Source organism: Haliotis rufescens, unplaced genomic scaffold, assembly GCF_023055435.1.
Source record: "Haliotis rufescens isolate VD_foot unplaced genomic scaffold, xgHalRufe1.0.p SCAF_11, whole genome shotgun sequence".
Classification (NCBI taxonomy): domain Eukaryota; kingdom Metazoa; phylum Mollusca; class Gastropoda; order Lepetellida; family Haliotidae; genus Haliotis; species Haliotis rufescens.
This window is the reverse complement of record NW_025963791.1, coordinates 30,018,954-30,043,251: the sequence shown is the minus strand read 5'-3', so window position 1 is coordinate 30,043,251 and position 24,298 is coordinate 30,018,954. Positions and strand designations below refer to the sequence as shown.

The 24,298-nt window shown below is 38.8% G+C and overlaps 1 protein-coding gene across 3 annotated transcripts in view; it reads left to right on the top strand.

The window, feature by feature from the left end:
* Positions 1-23,894, top strand: part of LOC124132589 — a 42,571-nt gene extending 18,677 nt beyond the window's left edge. For 2 of the 3 annotated variants that reach the window (XM_046496567.2, XM_046496566.2), the window contains exons 2-5: positions 686-1,753; positions 15,417-15,600; positions 22,233-22,299; positions 22,774-23,894. In XM_046496567.2, coding sequence (XP_046352523.2) covers positions 708-1,753; positions 15,417-15,600; positions 22,233-22,268 — 1,266 coding nt within the window. In that variant the 5' untranslated portion in view covers positions 686-707 and the 3' untranslated portion in view covers positions 22,269-22,299; positions 22,774-23,894. The remainder of the gene's footprint in view (positions 1-685; positions 1,754-15,416; positions 15,601-22,232; positions 22,300-22,773) is intronic. The other variant, XM_048392522.1, reaches the window with a different exon arrangement.
* The last annotated feature ends 404 nt before the right edge of the window (positions 23,895-24,298 follow it).

The following is a 24,298-nucleotide window of genomic DNA, read 5'->3' as shown; positions in this document are numbered from 1 at the left end:
CACTTGTCACGTCCAGGTGTGGGAGGTGGGGGAATACAGGTCGGCCGGTCAGCAGCTGCCAGTTCTTGCCACACACCTGGTAATGTTGATGAGCTGATTACAGGTGGATGTGAGCCCTGGACATTGTTCAGGCTCTTCGGCTCTTTGTTACATTTGTTTGTTCTTGTCATATTTGATACTTTGGGTTATCATTTGGGAGGATATTATTTGCTTTATTGTTTACTGATGGTATGTCTGGGTTTGCCAACAGCTGAAGAGGTTCGTTTTTGAGGCTGTAGAGGCTTTTGTTCCAGAAAGTCTGCTTTTGTGTGTATTAAGCATTGTTAGGAGTTTGTTTTGAATTCTTGTTTGCCACATTTTACGCTTTCCATGTTTGTTTTAATGTCTTTGGATATGTTTGTGATTGATGATATTATTAAGTTTGTTATTTTTATTAATGTCATGAGTTGTGTTAGATAGATTCTAATACATTATTGTTACCATTACGTTAATCATGTTGATTCAATTATGTAAATTATTATATTTGTATTAATGTCATTATATCCTTGTGCCCCATATCAATAAATGCATTTATCATATTTATATCCTTCATGAAATACCGTCATATAGCTGGAATATTGCCGAGTACAGCATTAAACAACAAACAAACAAACAAATCCTTCATGAATTATGATTCCTTTTTCAGAAGTAACAGCTGAGTGAAGATCATGGGGAACTGCTCCTCCGCAGATCGGAGGGGTTCTTTTATGCGGAAACGAGGCCATAGCTTTAAGACTAGGGATGAGGACACATGTGCATATGGAACCCACAGTAGCCTGGACAAGGATGAGGAAGAGGAGAGAGAGAAGTTGATGAGGACAGAGGACCAGGCAGCCGATAAGGGTGTTGTCCCATCAGACAGCGGGATTGAGAGTCTGGGACCTTCTACAGATGAAAGTCAAGATGACACATGCAAGAAGTGCAACCACCGGTATCAGAAGCAGAGTCAGACATCATGCCAACACTGTGGGCAAACCCAGCTGAAATGTTCGCCAAGTAAATCGGAACCAGATACCTATTGTTCTTGTGGACCAAGAAACGCCCTATTACACACGTGGCAGAAGAACCTTATATGCAAGACACATCCCCATAGCCCTAAATTTTACCGTCATTCCGATGTCATCGAAGTAAAACCTAGTTCAAAAAGGGGAAGGAGAAGGATACCAGAAAGAAGGTCCCAGTTCTCATGCAAATCCTCTGACAGTTTAGACTATGCTGGTGCAATGATGACCAGCATGGACAATGCCCAGAGCGTTGTGTCCGAAATATTTGGTGATGATGTGAGCTTGAGGGCACCGCTTGCGGCATTTGATTCAGTTGATTGTCAGCTTGATTCAGAGGATGCATCCCGCAGAGAGAGGACACTCAGTCAGATTGAAGATTTGACCATTCGCATATGTCAGTGTGGAGTACATTCGAACAGACCAAGTGAAACTGGACAGACTGATAAGGACAACCAGGACAATAATGATCAACATTCACGGATCTCACCCGAACGAAGTGAAAGTTGCATAAATGGATTTACCGAGGATGTTTTGAGGAGTTCATTTTCCAAGAAAGATATGGCTAGACCTTTGTTTCTGAGTAGAGATGCACAGAAGAATGGAGACATTTCTAGAAGTCAAGTTTATGCGCGCAATGGCAAGGAAGAATTGTCAGCATCTCTCACAACAGTTTCTTTGAAGGATAGGATCTCAAGACCTAATTCTTTCAGGTAGGTACTTGACGATATCACAGCTAACAATACTGTTCATGTACTTCTGTGAATAGTGCTTTGTTGTCATGATTCAGTCGTTAATGTTGATGTTGCTAGATTTCAAAGCTTGGCGTCATTGCTTAAGTCAAGCAATAAAAGTGCCAGGAAGGTATGTAAATATTAGAAGAACAGTGTATTATTGGTAAACACTTGCAGAAGTTAACTAGATTGACCATAAAAGCAAAGCAGACAGGCAGTTTATTGACAGGAAGGTGTATCATATGATATTCAGAGTTGGTTATTATGCTCAGCTAATGTGTGTGGAACATTGAGGATATCAGAGTTTATGGAAGAAGGTAATGTATAATTTAGCCTCAATGCTTGCAGATATCATGGGAGCCCTGATGAGGTGGTCATGAACCAGCCGGCAGTAAGATTTGGGACTGTTATTTCCCTGTGTCAGTAAACTCAATGCAAATGAGCTTTGACATCTTATTTTGTATCAGAAGGGTGTAACAGGGTAATGTTTACGTCATTATGTCTAAGATTGTTTTTCGTAATAGTTGTCTTTGAACCGACCACCATCGATTCGATGTTCGAAGGTTATTATTGAAAATACTTAGTGGGACCTAGATCAAGTCTAGGTGACATTTTGTTTGTCTACTTTGTTGCAATAAGCAGCAAGTTCTAATTTATGTTAAGCAGTATTTCGTCATTTGTGTCTAACTTTTAAAAGAATATTGATGTCATGCTCATGATGCCGTACTTGAGTCGTTTAACGTTTCATCATAAAAAACATCTGGACACTCAACCATGGATGCTGGTATAGACTCTTTACTATTGCTGGAAAGTAACAAGGAATCTTAATACATATTTTAGATAATGTCTTAGCATTCATATGATCAAACACTGATGGGATTTGGGGATTGAATCCTCTGAAATATAACAAATCTTTGTTCCTTAACTTGCTTCCTATGATTAATGCTAACTCTCTCAAAATATATATATATTTGATAGAAACAAATAACCCCATTTACACTGAAAAGGAGCCCCAGCGAGATGGGAGATTAGAAAACCTAGACTTGCTTCATTCAGAGCTTTTGCTTTACAAATTACACAAAGGGTTGGTCGGGGTTATAGCTAAAACGGAACCTCAGCAAAACATCACCGATTGGCGAATACAGCACCTCGCTTCAAGCAAAAACGGCTACTATTGCCTGCCGAAAACGACACCTTATTTGTTTTTTACCTTGGTCAAATAAATGGAATTAAACTTACATGGTAACTTGCAAACACCAATAATTGTGAAATGTTAAAACAAGTTTACATTAGAAATTAGCCTCTACTCCAACTATATTCCAACTTAGCCTATATGCAACTCAACTTATTGTAAAAACATAACATGCTTTAAAGTAAAATAAATGAAATTAAACTCACATTGTCACTTACAAACACAAATAATTGCGAAATGTTTAAACAAGTTTACCTTAGAAATTAGCCCCCTACTCCAATTTACTATCCGACTCTGATTGGGAGGTGCAGCCAACTTATTGTGATAACACTATACGCTTTGAAGTTTAAGTACCTTTACTCAATTTAACTCAATGTCAAGCTGAAATCACATTTAAAACTGTAAAAAAAAGAGGCCTCACATGGTGATGTCAGATCACAATGGCCTTTCGATGTGTTGCATGCGAGAAGAATGTCAGAAAAAATCAAAACGCTGTATCTTGTGACAACTGTGACCAGTGGACCCATCGTGTATGTGGTACCGGACTTTCTCTGGCCCGTTACCGAGAAATTAGCTGAGTCAGCTACTATCACAATGCTCGGTGGTACATGGGGCGATGAAGATCTAATACTACATAAATTGTTCTTATCGTTATTAAAAATAGAGGTGCCGTTTTCAGCGAAACGTAGTAGCCGTTTTCGCCAAATGCGTTGCCATTTTCTCCAGGGAAACCAGTGACATTTTGCTGAGGTGCCGTTTTAGCCTGCACCCGTTGGTCGGAAGTGGAAATAATATGGTTCAGGGTCTGAGAGACAGACTATCGGGTGGCTTGCATTAACATTTACAAGTATGTTGCACTGGTCTTATAGTCCTGTCAGTGTGTATCACGTAGTTCATGATTGGTCTGCGACAAAAATGTGCTTGTTGAGACGTAAATTCTCAATCAGCATATACCATGTATACAGGATTGATCACGTAGATCACATCTCACTATGTCAAGCTACACAATCAGTGGTTCCCATAGCAAGTGTTTATTATATATTTAGGTACCTTTTGGTTTAGATTATTGATTGTAACTGAACCTGTTTTATCAGACATACCTGCTCTACACCAATACTCCGGGAGAGGGTGTGGAATTACATTAATCTTTAAAACAATTTGTCCATGTTGCCAGGTCATCTGGATTGCACCATGTTATAATTGAATTTGATATCTTTGTAGACATGGTAGACTTGTGCATGTGTACTAGTATTAAATTACACGTGCATGACTTTTTAGCAGTCATAATATAGAAGTATAATCTATTTTATATGAAAACAAATAACAAATAAATGTATTAGACATACCTACATCAAATGATTGTGGGTTTAAACTTGCATTTGTGTCATGATAAAAGTATTAGATATTACTTTCTAAAATCACATTTGCTATATCATAATATCTAATAAATAGACTAAATGCTACAAGTGTCTAAAAGCACTTTGGAGTGAAAATCAGGATATATAGCCATAGAAGGATAGTGAATGGGTTGTAAGGGAAATAACTTGTCAACACAATATGTTGCCAAAACAAGAAGCTGTTACTATCGTTTACATCTATTTATGTATCATACACATCTTGTGGGGTAGTCAGAATGATTTGTTATTGGTTGGGACAAATATATGTAATTTACTACTATTTTAAGAGTATCAGAATTATGTAAGAAATGATGTATCAACTGATCAATGAATGTGATGTGATGACTCAAAGCACTGAATATAAACATGATAAATGATGGGACACATTTTACAAGGGCCAGAATAATCTGAATAAATCATTTATTTCAACTGTTTAAACTATGATCAATTAAATGCGAAAAATGCTAGTGGTCTTTGCTCACATTTTTAAACATCACATTTATATCAACAATAAGACATTTTGGATAGCAAAAATACCAACTTAGACATACGCTGATGTATTCCACACCACTGTTTATTGAGCAGCACTTGTATAAAAAGTATATAAACAATGTCATTCAAACACTAATAACGTCCTGTGAATTATCACTGCTGGTGTCAAGACAAGAGTTCTACTCACCATGCTCACTTATGTCATCACTGATCACACCTGCAAGTCCAGGTGCTGCGTCAAAGGCCGACACGAGCCAGCGCGCATGTATTGTTTTTGCAGAAGTACTTTACTCAGCGCTAAGAAGCGGTACTAATAAAACGCATCTAAACACACTATAATCTACCAATTCAAAATCACAGAAACAAACAAACAAACATCCACCATACCCAGCTCCCTTAGTTCTACTCCCCAACCCCATAGGCATCTATTCCAAATCTCAAAATTCCCAAATTCTATATATGCAACCCCTAAGCCCCCTCTTGGGTTGCATACACCACTTTCGCCCCTTTCGGAAACACATTAAATGGCCTGGCCGGGCCCGTGTGCGAAATATGCATCAGTCGGAAAGCGCACGTTAAATCTCCAAAGTAAGTAAGTAAGTAAGCGGTGCTGTTTGGTGTGTGATTCGATTAATGTAAGGTTGGATTAAGGTGAGCCTAAGGATTCTAAACCTGACTGAGGACATCTTTAGATAGAAATCCACTGATGCTTGAGCAGGAGGGGGTGTCGCATTCATATTGAGTCACATTTTTGGCTACGGTCCAGTGGTCGCATTCTTTTGGAGGCGCATTAATTTCACGATTTACAGTATATTGCAACTGGGTAACTGATTGGTTGCTGGATGCATGGTAGATTTTCATTTGGTATATTTCTAGAAAATATTGTCAGAATAAAAAAGCCATGAAATCAGATGTAAGAGGACGTGTTGATATCAAAGTAACATTTAAAATCATTTGTTTTATTCTGAACATTATTTATTCCTCAATTATTAATAAACATGATAAAGGCACGGATGTATAGTAATTATATATCCGATGTTCGTGTGCTGTAAATGAAGGTGTATCTCCCAATTTTATTACATTGAAGTCCATGGTTATAAGTATGATAAATATTTGTTATGTTTGAATGCTGCAGTGGGTAATAACACAAAGGCTGATAAATAGAACGTGTTTGCATTATTTCACCGATGTGATGTTACCCCAGACTGACAGAATGCCTCACTGTTTTTTTACGTAGAAAATGCAGTGGCAATATAACTTTTTTCATTGCACTTTTCCTGCTATCGTCCATCCTGTCAATTCTCGTTTTAGTTGAATACTGAACAAATGTCGATATTCTAAACTGATAATCACTTCAAAATATGTGCTAGTTAAAAATATTCAGTAGTAAACATCCGTTTTGGGATGAAGGTGCAACAGGGTTACTTTTTAGCTTGGCCTCGTCTCTACATGTGAATAGTTGTCACATCGCACATTGTTCCGGGAACCAGACTAGTAGCAACAAGTTGGACTGTCGCTCAAGTCATTTCGAAAGGAGAGTTATTGCCCTTTGGAACAAAAAGTTCAGCCATTAACCATGTTAACAATTCACAACACCCTGTGAATAAAGAGTCCAACATTTCATGTATCTAAATGTATAAAAGTGATACCATATTGCCTTTTAATTGCATACCATGCTTACAAAGCATTTTGACTAAGGGTAATAACATCATTAACAGATTCTAATATTTTGCCAAATAAATCAAATTATGAGTTATGATGAACTGTTCAGTATTAGCAAGCTGTGTGGAAAAGTGACCTGACATCAATCAAATAGATATTGTATAGCAGAGCACTCTCTTGCTGTACTCTCATTATCAGTGACTGATGGCCCCCATCAGATAATTGGTTCATCCTGCTCATGAAGTAATTCCTTGACAGATGTTATGTGTACAGTGAGGTAATACGAAGTCTGAACCATTGTGATGGTCGATGAAGCTAATGTGACCTAATACTTTAAGGTCACTCTTGTGGTCACCAGTCATCATGGCCGTGTGTGTAATTTAATCATGGGGCTGGGCAGATAGGTTTCCATCATTTATCCATTAGCAATGTCACCATCATGTCCACTGTCAGCTGTCAGCTCAGTGTAGCACCCACACATACACATCCATCACCAGGGAGCTGGTGGAGACCCCAACATCAGATTGATGAAGTTGAAGAGGGAATGCTTGTATGTTGTGTCCCCACCCTCCTGTTTCCAGAGCATGCCAGTGCTCCAGACAAGATTCTTATCTACGTAATTTATGCAAAAAACTCAATAACCTAATTTTAAGATCCACGTGTACAAGTATGCATGAAAATATTTTAAAAAAACAGTAGCACAGAAAACTATGGTTTTTACGAACTCAAGGGACCACTAAGTTTAGTTTGTGATAACCAGACTGATAACCATATTTCTTTATAAGCACATATACAGCATATATGAAGCAAATGGCGGGGACACAATAAATAAGTTTGTTATGTCCGTCAGTTTGTTATGAGCGTGTTCGTTATAAAGGTAATATACTGTAGAATTAAAAAACCAACATAATTGTCATTTTGTGTGAGGTGTTTAGTTTCTGGGTGCTGTTGTACAAAGCAATCTTAGCGCAAAGGTGATCGTAACAGCCATTCCTTAACGTAGACTTACAACAGCCGTAACTCTGAGGATTTTTTTACAAACGCACCCTGATCTTCATTTACTGATGAAATGTCAGGATAACATCTCGCTTGTGGGAACTTAGACATAATTAGCCTGCTAACCAAGTCAGTTTGTCTAGTGTTATAAGTGTCCTTAGGCCTATTAAAATGTAAGGCATTTTGGGGTGTTTGATATGTCATCACTATTTGGGCTTGTAAAGGTTTCAGGTTAATTTGCATCCCCATCAGCTGTTGACTGACGGTGCCTCAGGTGTAGTCACATTGTTGTCACCTCCACCATGTACACATGCCACTGAAGTAATGATGATTGAGTGATTTTTGTTAGCTGTTGCCATGGCAGCAGATTGAGATAGATTAGTACACATGGTTTACAAATTGCAGTGGTGAAGTTCAAAACTATGTTGTTCTTCTTTTGTAAACATGTTTCTCAAATCCTTATACATAATCATGATAAAGGGAAGGATTATAAACCTCCATATGGGATTTTTAAAAAAACAGTTGACAAGCATAGAGATATAAACACACAATGCCATTTAGAAAGTGGTCAAATGTAACAAATGTTATATTTGGGATAACACTTTCTTGATCATGTTAATAAAGTACAGATTCGAATACTTTTTGGATTGAGCTCCATCCAGGATTCGAACCCACACTGCCAGAGTGAGGCACCTAATCGCCAGCACACAAAGTCAGCAATCTAACATATATGGAAGCCTTGGTGGCTGAGTGGGTCAGATTGCTGACTTTCTGTGCTGGCGATCAGGTGCCTCATCCTGGCAGTATGGGTTCGAATCCTGGATGGGACTTTACCCCCCAAAAGTACTTCAATCTGTATTTTACTAAGAAAGTGTTATCCCAAACATAACATTTGTTACATAGAGATATATATAGGGATTGTCACAGTATGGGCTGAGTACTGAGGTAACATGATAGGTTGGTACGGTAACAGGAACCACAACAGACATTAAAACCTGATCTTTCAGGACCTGCTGATATTTAGGTGCATCAGCCTTCATTACTTCCTGGTATCAGCTGCAGCAACATCAACTCTTCACTCACAGGTCATGATGTTACATCCTCAAACAAAGGTCAGCCCATTTCAGACCTTAATCCAAACCGGGAAATGGTCCATTTAGTTTAAGACACTTCCCAGCTGGGCTATGTTGTAGGAATCCATTATTGATCAGTTATAGGCCATGGGTGACTTTGTGTACATGCTTGTACTGTGCAGGATGTAGATGTATTCTTGTGTGGCTTACACCCTGACATTATTTTTGCTAGTTCTGTGATGAGGTTTGTGTTGCCTGATTGAGTGAGTGGTCTTATGTTGCTTTTAGCAGTATCCCTTCAAATATCATGGTGGTGCACACCAGAAATGGGTTGAACCCATGACACGTGAACCATCCAAGTCACTGACTTTGTGTTTATGCAAGTACATTGTGCATGGTGTAGACACAGGCACTATGCTCAGGAACCCATAAGATCCAGGTTAGAGTAGGTCTTCAGCAATTAACCCATGCTTGTCTTAAGAGGCGACTAACAGGATCGGGTGGTCAGATTCGCTGACTTGGTTGATGCATGCCATCGTATGGATCGATGTTCATGATGTCAATCATGACGTCATATAGATGGAACTTTGGTGAGTGCAGCGTTAAACAACAAACAAACTATGCTCAGGTTTGTGTGGTCAGTGACAAGCCATTGGTGATCTTGTGTAGATGACATACTACAGGTGTAGAGGTATTCTGTGGTGGTTTTCACCAGTTCATCTCCGACACTGGCAGTATAGTCAGGTGTGTGTTCAGCCATCAACACACCAACACAACCCCCTGGATATGGTATTGATTGATATATATATATATCCTCCTCGGTGACACATACTTGTGTCGATTATTACGTTCATACTGGGTGGCTTAGCAGGGATTACAGATGACTGAGCACTTCCTAGACCCAGCCTGTGAGCTGGAGTGTGATCATAATCCTTGGTCTCTCGGTGCTAAACCCATGCATGTTTCCACTCCCTGGAATAAACTGGATATTGTCTGGTAAAATATGGCATGGTCCATTAAATGCAAGGGCTATGAGTCCGTAACGTTGTCTGGTAGAAATATAGTATACATTTTAACCTGCAATACATATTTTATGTATGTTTGATAGTTTATGCTATTATAATCTTTACCATGTTTACAATTTCATTCTACTTTTCTAATGTTATTGTGGAGAATGTGTTACCATAGCTACTGTAGTATATCTTTTAATGAAAGTATTAATAACAAGTATGCATATGCTGTTATGATCTGATGATTATTCTCGAATGTCATCATGGGCCCTATTCCCCAAAGTGATCCTTGTGCTAAGAACATGAAGAAAGTCCTATACTTTAACTGCCCCAATAGTGTTAAGAACGTTTGAAGAACGGGCCCTTGACAATTTAAGATACCTACATTTCAAATCAATAGGCAAGGTTCGTGTATATTATAAACATTTCCTGCAGGTTGCAATTACCACAAGTTAGCACATGTATATTATCTCTGCATTCATCGAACCGAATACATAATAAGCATTTCAGAAAAAAAAAGAAAAACTTCATATGCCATGAGTCAGCTCCGACTGCATTAGGTAACATCTGATATATAAATCTATAAATACCCAGGAGTTGTTAGGAGTGATTCACCAGGGAGGGGAGCCAGCTGGGAAGAGGATGGAGATAGCATGAAGACATGGCAGTCCATGTTATCTCAAGGATCAATTCATGTACTCATGGCTCATGATTTTCACAACCACAGATGGTGAATAACAACTTTTAAAAAATATGAATGAAATTCAGCTAGGTTTGAAAATAAAAATATTCTATCATGGCTATTTAATGTGCCCAACTAAGTACACTGAAGTGGAACACAATTTATGAACATTTATTAACAATTACCATTTAATAAGCATGATCAGGGTTTTACCTTGACTTACAAAACTTGGGGTCCAGGTCCCCCAATAATTTCTTTTAAGGGTCCTTGCAGGCAATATATGAGGGTCCTGTAAAGTAATGATATGGTGTAGTGAACTGTACATCTTTATATTCACTTTAGAGCCTTATAATGAATCTGATGATCATGTGAACAGTGGTCATTAATTGATGGATGAAATAACAGAAACCCATCGCTGCTCTTTTTATGCTGTAGCTACAAAGAATATTATTGTGTGTCCTTTGGGATGCAGTATATTTATTTTCTGCATTCTTTGCATTTGTGCGTACTGGACGCTCATTTTTGCATCACGTAAAACCCTGCATGATACAAAAAGATAATTCCAGTGTTACAAGTACCAACTTTATTGCTATCATGCTTATTTTTAGTGGTTTTTTTGTTAAGAGTCATATCAGATCAGTATGCATGGTATGAGCAATGATTATGCTTACAAAGCATATTATCTAAGCTTTGTGTACTCGAAACTTCCTGGTTGATGTCTTTTAATAAATTGTCTTGACAGATATGGGTTAGCCAAACAGTCTGATTCTGATCGTTTTCTGTATAAAAGGATACAGATAGGTTCCCACGGACATGCAGCAATGACAACACCATGTTTGAAAAAACATGTATTCATAAACTTGAGAATCCTTGCACCTCGACATGAGCATGGTGACCCTGTGATGTGTGAGAGTTGAGAGGAATGCAGATATGAAATATATATTTTTTTTCACTTAGAACTACCAGTACCATACACTACACTGATTGGTCAATCAGAAGGTAGCAGTTGATTCATAACATGCAACTTATTCAAAGTTATTCAAACTGAGTGCTGGGTTAAACAACAAACAAAAAGAATGGATAATGAATACTATTAATATCAGATTTGTTACTCCAGTTCAGTGTTACCTCTGCTTAAATATTTGAAAATCCCTAGCAACAGAAAACATAAATGTTTCCATGGTGATATAACTAGAATACTGTTAAAAACGGCATTAACACTCACTCACTCACTCACTCACTCACTCACTCACTCACTCACTCACTCACTCACTCACTCACTCTCACTCAGACCCTTCAAAACAGCCCAATAGTCAGCAAGTCTATATTGGTCCAGGCCCAAAGAATGCTGCCCCTCATCAAACAGCAGTAACACCACTATCAAAGATGATGTATTAAAACTTTCTTAGATAGCGCTTTAACCTGTAAGTCCTCATGCTGTTCGGCAAGCTTCCCAGATTGTTAAGTTAAGCATTGCATATTCTAGTTGTCATTATGAGAGAAGGGGATGGATGATTCTTTTGTCCGATTCTAGACCATTAATGATGAATGAAAACAGTGAGCTGCACCGTCCACTCATCTGAAGCCAGAGTATAGTAAACTACTTTTCAATTGTAAGCTCAACAAATAGGTGATAGTCAATAACATCAGTTCAGGCTAGTGGACTCTCACGTATTTGGCCCACTGAAACAAATGTACATTGATCAATGTACATGGTGTACAAGTCATTAGACATATTGATCAACATTTTTCAGGATATATCCTGTATGTACCCGGGTAGGTGAAATTTTTATGATTGTCAACATCTGGATGTGGTGCTTCGTTCACTGATATTAGTGATGTGTTTCAGTGTGCATGGATATCACTTGCTTACCATGCTGATTTAAATAATAAAGCATTATTGTAAGCATGATATGGGTCTAAAGTTTGCCGCGGCGATGGTGTAGCCCAGTGGTTAAAGCGTTCACTCCTCACACCATAGACCCCTCCCCAATCAGGCCTTTCCGTTGACAAACCTGTGAAAATCCAGGGTAGAATAGGTCTTTAGCAACCCATGCTTGCCGTAAAAGGTGACTTTGCTTGTCATAAGGGGCGACTAATGGGATCGGGTGGTCAAGCTCGCTGACTTTTTTTAAGCATGTCATCAATCCCAAATACATGGATCGATGCTCATGATGTCAACAACTGGATTTTGTCTGGTCCAGACTCGATTATTTACAGACCGCAGTCATATACATGATATAGCTGGAATATTGCAGAGTGCGGCGTTCAACAACAATCCAACCATTCCAACTCTGTTGACATGTAGTCATTACCATGTGTTGAAAGGGCATGTTAAACATGTCACCTCTTACTTGTCAATACATTGACTTTCTGACAAAATGGTTTAGTTTACAGTATCGCAATCAATTCCCACTGTCTGAATCTTACGAAGGCATCTAAGCAATCCGGAACCCTGTTCAGTGAAACATGGTGTGACACAATGATTGATGATTAAAGAACTATGAAGCAAATTGTATACAGATCCATGGGCCGGCTGTTTCTCTCAGATCTCATCATGTTGCTGTGTATTTGCACTAAGGTAATGCTAGACCTTGGTCATGTATGTCACACATTTTGCTAATAATGTGTGTGAGTCATCAGAGAAGCAATAGATGATCACAAATTTATATTCTTTTATTTCAAGCAACAATCAGCAATTCAGTTGCTTTACAGAATTTTCAGGGTTCTTCTGTACATAGGATTGAAGTTTATTGTTGATCAGATGTTCGCTGATGGGAGTATGATCCTGATAATTAAGCAGCTGCATGTAAATGTGAATTCTTTAAGCATGTTAAGGTTTTGTCAGAATGTTTTCGACCATGCAGTGCTGATAAGTGAGGACATGTCAAGGAAATCTTGTCAATTATCAGGACTTTATTTCAGTTATCACCATGTTTTGTGCCCTTTGGATTATTTTTACGCTGATCCGTCTTGTCAGTTGTCAAGGTCATCCTCAAGGTCATCCTCCAGGTCTTTGGTGCCTGTTATCCTTTGGAAAAGGGCATTCAGAAGGAGGTTTTGAAGGACTTTTATGTACATGGTATAAGATCAAGGTCACAGGAAAGGGGACATTGTTGCATAAAGTGGGTTTGCCATTTTCACTGAACAGCCTTTTTCCTGCTGCTGTTCTGTAGGCAGATAATTGCAATGGTTACATGATTTAATACACATGCTGACAAGTAATGACAATGTTTCGATAACAATACTATGTTACAGTGACCCACTTTTGATAGGTAGCATATGCTATATATTTGTTGTACATTGAATTTCACCTGAGGGAATCCTTTTTTTTTTTTTTCTTTTTTTGCTGTATGGCCTTGAGATATTTGTCAGTGATACTGAACATGTTGAAGGTCAAATTCACTCTCAAGGTTATGATGACACTCAAAACTTTTGTATATTCTTAACTCAAGAAGTGTTTACTGTAGGCAAATGGTAGAAGAAGACTCAGTGATTATTGGAATTTGGTACATATTATCCTTAGGATGTTATATTGAAGTTGTAAGGTTTTGAGTGACATTCATTGAAGGTCAAAGTCACTGAAATGGTAATTTGTGAGCTAGTTCAATTTCTTTGTGTTCTGAACTCACCCTGTGTTGGTATGACATGTTTGTAAGAGCTAACTCAGACCCTTTGTCCGACTAGTGATATTTAAGCATGTGATTATGGAAAAAGACAACATGCTTTTCAATGGAAGTAGCTAGAAGAAGGGACTTTCTGTTTTAAACATGTTTTCCCAAATCATATGTGATGTCTTTGAAAATGTCATTAGAAAGTATCAAAACATCACAACCATTGGACCCTTAAGCACATTAAGTATGGAGACTGTACTCTTGACCTACATCTGTGTCAGTCGCTCTACAGAAGCACTGATGTTTCTGTAGTTGGCAACCTGGTTATGGGACCTAGTCATGTAGTGTCCTGATATACGCCACTGGATTGCATGTACAAATATATATCACAAGTAAATATGCATGTAAGGTTGTATTCTCAAGGCCAAAGTAAATTTATTAACATATCTGCAGGCCCCTGTCATCATGACTCACTGAATATTCTATGGAGAGTCATGAGCTTGAATGTTAACATTTAGCCAAAAAGATATTGATAACAACATGAACAATATGTTTGTTTGTTCGTTGTTTAACGCCGCACTCAGCAATATTCCAGCTATATGACGGCGGTCTGTAAATAATTGAGTCTGGACCAGACAATCCAGTGATTAATATCATGATCATCGATCCACGCAATTGGGATCGATGACGTATCAACCAAGTCAGTGAGCCTGACCACCCGATCCCGTAAGTCGCCTTTTACGACAAGCGTAGTCGCCTTTTATGGCAAGCATGGGTTGCTGAAGACCTATTCTACCCCGGAATCTTCACGGGTCCAATGTAACAATTACTGTAGGACCAGAAAAAAGATTCTGTAGAAAGGGGTTGGCTTATGTATGGGTTACACTTTCATCAAACTCTTTTTTCGTTGTTGGTGAAAAAGCTACATTGTATTGCTTCAGGTGAATAAAATTTATTCTCTAATTACGTGGATTACAAACATGAGTCCAGATATGCTATAAAACACTTTTTTATATTATATTATATGTAACTACATGATTAACTTGCTTAATTCAATATGGACTTGTTGATATTCTATTTTTGATGACAGATCATAACGAGACGAAATTTTTGGTTATGGGTCCGGCTTATTTACTGCACATGACATGTTGATACAGATTTCAAGGACCAAGTTAATACCTCGGCTTTATATAATATCTATGGGATGGCTTATCTACGGTCATATATGGTAACTTCCTGAACATTATGTTGATTGAAACATGTCATGTGGAAAAATATTATCAAACGCTGTTTCTGTTCCTTGGATGTATATGAACTAGTATCAACTGATAAATATATTGCATCTAGTCTAACTCATCATTAATCTGATAAGGAGTAAACATGGTAAATGTAGATGAAAATGCAGGATACCGGAGTCCTGCGAAATGCTGTGTTCTTTTGTCACAAGAAATGGACAGTGTTGGCATTGTCACAATCGATAGAATTTATAGGAAAAGGTCATTGATTTGTTTCTATGTTTTCCAGGCACAGCATGAGTGAGTCTGAGGACAGCTTTGTGTTGTCGGGTGTGACGCTGCCCCAGGACGTAACCGTCTCCATGGTGAACGGCCAGGAGATGGTGATGATGAACATGTCGGCCTACTGTCAGCTCCTGGACGAACTCCATCTGCTCAAGTCTCAGCTGGCCAGGCTGTCCTCTGTACTTCAGGTAACACTGCTCATTACCAGTGTTTAATACAATGTTGAGTTGTACAAAGGTAATGTTTGACTTAACTCTCCAAAACTGCAACAACATGATGGCAAACTCTGTTGAATGAGATTATGTCAAACCTTTGATACCTTCAAGCTACCTTCAGGGGGCACGGGTGGCCCAGTCGTCTAAGACACCGTGATTCGCTGTGCAGAGTTGTGTCCCTTGGGCATGCCAGAAAATATACCCGTGCTCGTGGGTTTCACGAAGTGGTAAACTTCTGAGACCTGCATCACTTCGGGCTTACCTCCCACATTAAGCTGACACGCAGTGATGTAACTAGAATAATGTTAAAAGTGGCGTTGGACCCAACTCACTCACTCACTCCAGCAACCTTAAGTGTATGGAGATTTGGATGAAAATATGTCCCCTTCATCTTGCTTGTTGACACATTGTTACATTATGTTTTCAAAATTTAAAGCTTAATACTATATTTCAAACTACATGTTAACATGATAATGCTGTGGGCTACACTATAAAACATTCAAGCAATATTGCATCTATATCATGGGGGTCTGTATCAATCAGATGTACCAGGCAATAAAATGATTGATATCATGAGCATCAATCCATGCAGTTGAGTTAAGATGATATGCAATCAACCATGTCACTGGGCCTGACCAACGGATCCATTTAGTCGCTTCTTATGGCATGTCATCATATCCCAATTGCGTGGATCGATGCTCATGATGTCGATCACTGGATTATCTGGTCGATTATTTACAAACCGCCATCATATAACTGGAATATTGCTGAGTGTGGCTTAAAAAACAAACAAACAAACAAACTGGCAATAGTTTGACAAGTCATTAAATGTAACAGTGTTCTAGATTACTAAATTAACGTAAGTCAGTGATCATATTCTCAGGGATAATTCTGTTATAATGATTGCTCATCTTGTATATTAAGACATGTAATCTAGTAACGATGAACAACCTTGCATCTGCTGTGACAACCTGCATTGATATAAGGACATTGAGATCACAATCATCAAAAGTAGCCTGATTTATTTGCTGGGTTTCATCTGGCTTGATATAAGATGAACAGGATCTGTCTGTGATTGCAGTAGCATAGTCAGTAAACATGGTAAACATGCAAGGAAAATGATCTGTGGAGAGTGAGCCAGCCCTCCTAGTGCATGTGATAATGAGTTAATCTGATAATAGCTGGCTGTCTCCCGGCTTGGAAGAGGGGCAGGTGGTGTATGGCGTGTGCTAGGTCAGCTAACACCCAAAATAACCCTCATATAGCCCCTTATATCCTTCACCCATGTCCACATGTAGCCCTTAACAACACTTCACTCATGTCAACATACAGCCATTTACAACACTTCACTCATGTCCACATATAACCATTTACAATTCCTTCACTCATGTCCACATGTAGCCATTTACATCCTTCACTCATGTCCACATATAGCCATTTACATCCTTCACTCATGTCCACATATAGCCATTTACATCCTTCACTCATGTCCACATGTAGCCATTTACATCCTTCACTCATGTCAACATACAGCCATTTACAACACTTCACTCATGTCCACATATAACCATTTACAATTCCTTCACTCATGTCCACATGTAGCCATTTACATCCTTCACTCATGTCCACATATAGCCATTTACATCCTTCACTCATGTCCACATATAGCCATTTACATCCTTCACTCATGTCCACATGTAGCCATTTACATCCTTCACTCATGTCAACATACAGCCATTTACAACACTTCACTCATGTCCACATATAACCATTTACATCCTTCACTCATGTCCACATGTAGCCATTTACATCCTTCACTCATGTCAACATACAGCCATTTACAACACTTCACTCATGTCCACATGTAGCCATTTACATCCTTCACTCATGTCCACATGTAGCCATTTACATCCTTCACTCATGTCCACATATAGCCATTTACATCCTTCACTCATGTCCACATGTAGCCATTTACATCCTTCACTCCTGTCCACATATAACCATTTACATCCTTCACTCATGTCCACATATAGCCATTTACATCCTTCACTCATGTCCACATATAGCCCTTTACATCCTTCACTCATGTCCACATGTAGCCATTTACAACACTTCACTCATGTCCACATGTAGCCATTTACATCCTTCACTCATGTCCACATGTAACCATTTACATCCTTCACTCATGTCAACATACAGCCATTTACAATTCCTTCACTCATGTCCACATGTAGCCATTTACATCCTTCACTCATGTCCACATGTAGCCATTTACATCCTTCACTCATGTCCACATGTAGCCATTTACATCCTTCACTCATGTCCACATATAGCCCTTTACATCCTTCACTCATGTCCACATGTAGCTATTTACATCCTTCACTCATGTCCACATGTAGCCATTTACAATTCCTTCACTCATGTCCACATATAGCCACTTACATCCTTCACTCATGTCCACATGTAGCCATTTACATCCTTCACTCATGTCAACATACAGCCATTTACAACACTTCACTCATGTCCACATATAACCATTTACAATTCCTTCACTCATGTCCACATGTAGCCATTTACATCCTTCACTCATGTCCACATATAGCCATTTACATCCTTCACTCATGTCCACATGTAGCCATTTACATCCTTCACTCATGTCAACATACAGCCATTTACAACACTTCACTCATGTCCACATATAACCATTTACATCCTTCACTCATGTCCACATGAAGCCATTTACATCCTTCACTCATGTCCACATACAGCCATTTACAACACTTCACTCATGTCCACATGTAGCCATTTACATCCTTCACTCATGTCCACATGTAGCCATTTACATCCTTCACTCATGTCCACATATAGCCATTTACATCCTTCACTCATGTCCACATGTAGCCATTTACATCCTTCACTCCTGTCCACATATAACCATTTACATCCTTCATTCATGTCCACATATAGCCATTTACATCCTTCACTCATGTCCACATATAGCCCTTTACATCCTTCACTCATGTCCACATGTAGCCATTTACAACACTTCACTCATGTCCACATGTAGCCATTTACATCCTTCACTCATGTCCACATGTAACCATTTACATCCTTCACTCATGTCAACATACAGCCATTTACAATTCCTTCACTCATGTCCACATGTAGCCATTTACATCCTTCACTCATGTCCACATGTAGCCATTTACATCCTTCACTCATGTCCACATATAGCCCTTTACATCCTTCACTCATGTCCACATGTAGCTATTTACATCCTTCACTCATGTCCACATGTAGCCATTTACAATTCCTTCACTCATGTCCACATGTAACCATTTACATCCTTCACTCATGTCCACATATAGCCCTTTACATCCTTCACTCATGTCCACATGTAGCTATTTACAATTCCTTCACTCATGTCCACATGTAGCTATTTACAATTCCTTCATTCATGTCCACATATAACCATTTACAATTCCTTCACTCATGTCCACATGTAGCCATTTACATCCTTCACTCATGTCCATATGTAGCTATTTACAATTCCTTCACTCATGTCAACATACAGCCATTTACAACACTTCACTCATGTCCACATATAACCATTTACAATTCCTTCACTCATGTCCACATGTAGCCACTTACATCCTTCACTCATGTCCACATATAGCCATTTACATCCTTCACTCCTGTCCACATGTAGCTATTTACAATTCCTTCACTCATGTCCACATGTAGCTATTTACAATTCCTTCATTCATGTCCACATATAACCATTTACAATTCCTTCACTCATGTCCACATGTAGCCATTTACATCCTTCACTCATGTCCACATGTAGCCATTTACATCCTTCACTCCTGTCCACATATAACCATTTACATCCTTCACTCCTGTCCACATATAACCATTTACATCCTTCACTCATGTCCACATATAGCTATTTACAATTCCTTCACTCATGTCCACATATAGCTATTTACATCCTTCACTCCTGTCCACATATAACCATTTACAATTCCTTCACTCATGTCCACATATAGCCATTTACATCCTTCACTCATGTCCACATATAGCCATTTACAATTCCTTCACTCATGTCCACATGTAGCTATTTACATCCTTCACTCATGTCCACATATAGCCATTTACATCCTTCATTCATGTCCACATATAACCATTTACATCCTTCACTCATGTCCACATGTAGCCATTTACATCCTTCACTCATGTCCACATGTAGCCACTTACATCCTTCACTCATGTCCACATATAGCCATTTACATCCTTCATTCATGTCCACATGTAGCTATTTACATCCTTCACTCATGTCCACATATAGCCATTTACATCCTTCATTCATGTCCACATATAGCCATTTACAATTCCTTCACTCATGTCCACATGTAGCCATTTACATCCTTCACTCATGTCCACATATAGCCAATTACAATTCCTTCACTCATGTCCACATATAACCATTTACATCAGAATAGGTCTTCAGCAACCCATGCTTGTCGTAAAAGGCAACTAATGGGTCTTAGGGACCCGGACTGTGTAGCTGTGGGAGAGATATGTCAGTCCTGGGGTCCGATGACCCGGACGATCCCTAGAGATAAGCTGGTCCTGGTCGTGCTGACCGGACGGTGCCGAAATAGCCTTTTGGGGCCACAAGCCTTCCATGCTCTGAGTATGGAGTGGCTTATGACACCGAGGCAGCCCCAGAAGATAACATATATACATAATATATATATATAGGCGCCTGATAAAATGCCATGGAATGCATGCCAATACATTAGTACTAGCGAATCCACAAGAAACCACATACATGATGCACATGAATACATGAAGCCATGGAAGACAGGAGGAGCTAAGGGGTGGCTGGAGGGTAACACGGTTGAGTGGCTTGCAACAATGGAGAAAGTAACCTCGTGCGGGGCTGATGGGTTAATAAAGGTAAACACAGTGACATCATGTCCGTCTTACTGGGCATGCGCAGACTGTTTGGAAGTGCATTGTGGGAAGTAATTACTGTAACATGATCCAGACGGAATGAAAACACATTCAGGTGACAGAGTTTTAAGAAATTGTGTTGAATATAAAAGTAATGAGGTGATTGACCTGTAATTGGTAGATTAAATATGAACGAGTAAGTACTGTTGTTGTTGCACAAACTAAAATATCAAATTACCATTTACAATTCCTTCACTCATGTCCACATGTAACCATTTACAATTCCTTCACTCATGTCCAATGTAACCATTTACAATTCCTTCACTCATGTCCACATGTAACCATTTACATTTCGTTCACTCATGTCCACATGTATTCTTATGCATGTTATGTGACCTATGTATGACAAGAACATCATGATGGTTCAATTTCACTGTGCAGACTACGTTTCAAACATGACAACCTTAACTTGGAATTGTTAAATGTGTAAAATAAAATACTTAAATGATCTAAGGTACAATATCAGCAGTCATAGACTTAATATGTGTGAGTAACAGCCCCTGCAACCACTCTCTGGCACGGTGGGGACAGCATTACACCACTGCCACAAGCTGTTTTGCTTATCATGTGTCTGGACATTTCTCTTGATTGAAAGACCATCTACGTGGTCTAGTGGTAGAGCGTCCACCCATAGAGCTGAAGGCCTGGGGTTCAATCCCCGGACGGGTCATACCCAGAAACATTAAATGATGGCACTTGTTGTTACCTTGTCTTGCGCTCGGCATTAAGGGGCTAAAACAAGGACTGGTCGGCTGGGAGTCAGTACGCTGTGTCTGAGTGGGGTTTTCATGGTAAACTGTGGCATGGTTTTTCAGTGGGCTAGCACTATGAATTGGCATCAGTACAGACTGGTACAAGTAGCCACACACACACAAGCATGCACGCAGCTGTAATCTTTGATGCGAGTTGAACACCATTTCACCTTTTGATTGTAAACAAATTGCCCTAATTCCAACATCTACACAGTCTGACACAGAGGAATCTTTTCAGTTTGATTTTCACAATCATTTGTCAGGATATACTGCAACAACTTTGACAGTGAGAAGTATGGCAATGTATCTTTTGCACAGCAAAATGTCCATATCACTAACCATCCATAGGGTTTTGATGTCTACCCGTGGAACAGTACAACCATTGCAAACAAAGGACAAATACGAAAACTGAAATAGTTTTTCACAATTTTATGTTTTTTCAGTGAAAGTTGAACATTTCATGACATAAAGATTTGTTTATCTAAATGAGTTGATTTTTAATAATGAAATAGATGAAAGACATGTGCAAGTTGTTGAATGGACTGTGGCAGAGGTTGACCTCATGGATCTCTGTGTAGCAGAATCAGTCCAAGCATAAGGTGCCCTCCGTTTATTACTAGGGGCGGTCGGGTAGCCTAGAGGTTGAAGCATTCGCTCATCACGCCGAAGACCCGGGTTCGATTCCCGACATGGGTACAATGTGTGAAGCCCATTTCTGGTGTCCCCCGCCGTGATATTGCTTGAATATTGCTAAAAGCGGCGTAAATCCATACTCACTCACTCACTCACGTTTATTACTATGCTCAAGGTTTAAGTTCTTGTTTGATTTTTCAGGACAATGACGATAACCTTTCGGATGAAGTAGATTGACATGTACAGCACCCTTCATTAGGCTATACAGGTTAGTGTGAAGATCTAGTCATCTGCACATCACATCACACCTCTGCTTTTAGCAGAGATTCTTGTGAAATCTTACATGTGGAAAGGGTTTTCTATCTTTTATCTTTTATCTTTTATGTACGTGAGTGGATGTACTGTTCTTAAATTATGTTTTTGTACCCATGAAGATCCGGGTTAGCATAGGTCTTCAGCAATCCATGCTTCCTGCAAAGGCGACTATGCATGTCGTAAGAGGCAACTAACGGGATCATGTGGTCAGGCTCGCTGACTTGGTTGATGTGTGTCATTGAATCCGAATTGCGTGGTTTCGATGCTCATGATGTCAATCACTGGATTGTCTGGTCCAGACTCGATTATTTACAGACCGCTGTCATATAGCTGGAATATTGCTAAGTACGGCATTAAACAACAAACAAACAAACAAGCCTTATATTTTTTATTAATTTTATAATTACTTCACAATGACTATTTTCAGCATTGTTCAGGTCTTGCATCTGCTGTGAACTGGGATAACAAGAGTATTGCCCATGAACAACTACCACTTGAATGAAATTACAACAAGGAAGTTTTCCTCCATCATCATGGGAGACAGCACAAAATGACCTGAACGTCTTGTACATAGTTTTGAATTCTGACCGTCTGCTATCTCTGTCAGAATCTCAACTTGTGCAAGTTTTATTGAGTTGTACCACTACTTCTCTCTGCTTTGTAAATGTCCGGGGTTCACAGTAAAGTGTATACAGTAAAACATGGTTGGAATGAATTCCAAAGGACTGGTGAAATTGGATTGGTGTAGACCTTGTTCACTTCTTGTGGAACCACGTCTGCCATTTTGATTTCACCAGCCATTCTTATCATTCAAAGTTGATAATCTGAAAAGTTTGATAGATTATATATTTCTGGTTATATTGAAAAAACTGTAAATAACTTTAGAGTACGGTAACGGGAAAATTAGTTGTACATTGTTTCCCTCATGGTGACTGACACTGTTGACCAGTATGATTCCCACATCAGTGAAACATTATTCTAATCGGAAAAATCAGCTTGCTGTAAATTCATCATGAGACTTCCTTAAATGATAATGTATCTGTCAGACTTTTGAAATAGTTCATCATGACTGTTAGTACACTTCCGTGTTTGAGATAACCATCTTCTACTGTATGTGCACTGTGACAGAACACTTTCATTTTGATTGTTTCATGAAGATCTTGACCAATCCAAATGTTGTTCTCAAGTGTTTCCCCTCTAAACACAAAGCATCGTGAGTTATGTGAAAATTGTGCAGCTCAATCCTTAACAGACCATGTTTAACATATCCAGAGACCAATGTGAAAGTGCTTATTATATTAACCTAGGATACGGTTGTGAGTGTAACTTCAATACTAGAAAGGCATGGTTATAACTACGTTGTTCTCTCTTTGTAGTGACATGTAAACTTTCATCCTAGTTATTTCATTGCTTGGCTGAGGGTATTGAAGATATTGCAGTTTACTATTGTATAGGTACTAGTGTTTGAAGAACTAAGTTCATTTCAAAAGTCCATTATAACTTTTCTCAGTGATATGAGGTACAAACTACAGTCATGTGCTCTTATGGCCGGTGTATACTAAAAATGGAAATCAAATACAAAGTATGGAATGTGACGCGAAATAGCTTCAAAATAAAATGGATCAGGATTTGATTACATCATTCTTCAACGAGTAGGATATATCATTGATAACAATCACACTATGTTTATCCTTTTGCATGCTACCATTTACATTTATTTCATGCAGAACTAGCAAGAATTGAGGTATTATTACTTTGTATTATTCAATCAAACATTTATTTGGCATTAACTCTTACTGCACATAACTGCATACAACTGTATTTTGGACCAAGATCAGAGACTAAAATGTCAGTTGTGATTTGTATGAAAGTTATGGGACCAGTTTGACAAAAAATTCAGATTGTTTATGTCATCAGTTGGATGTTTTGTCTGTTCTGTTAGACTTGTTTTA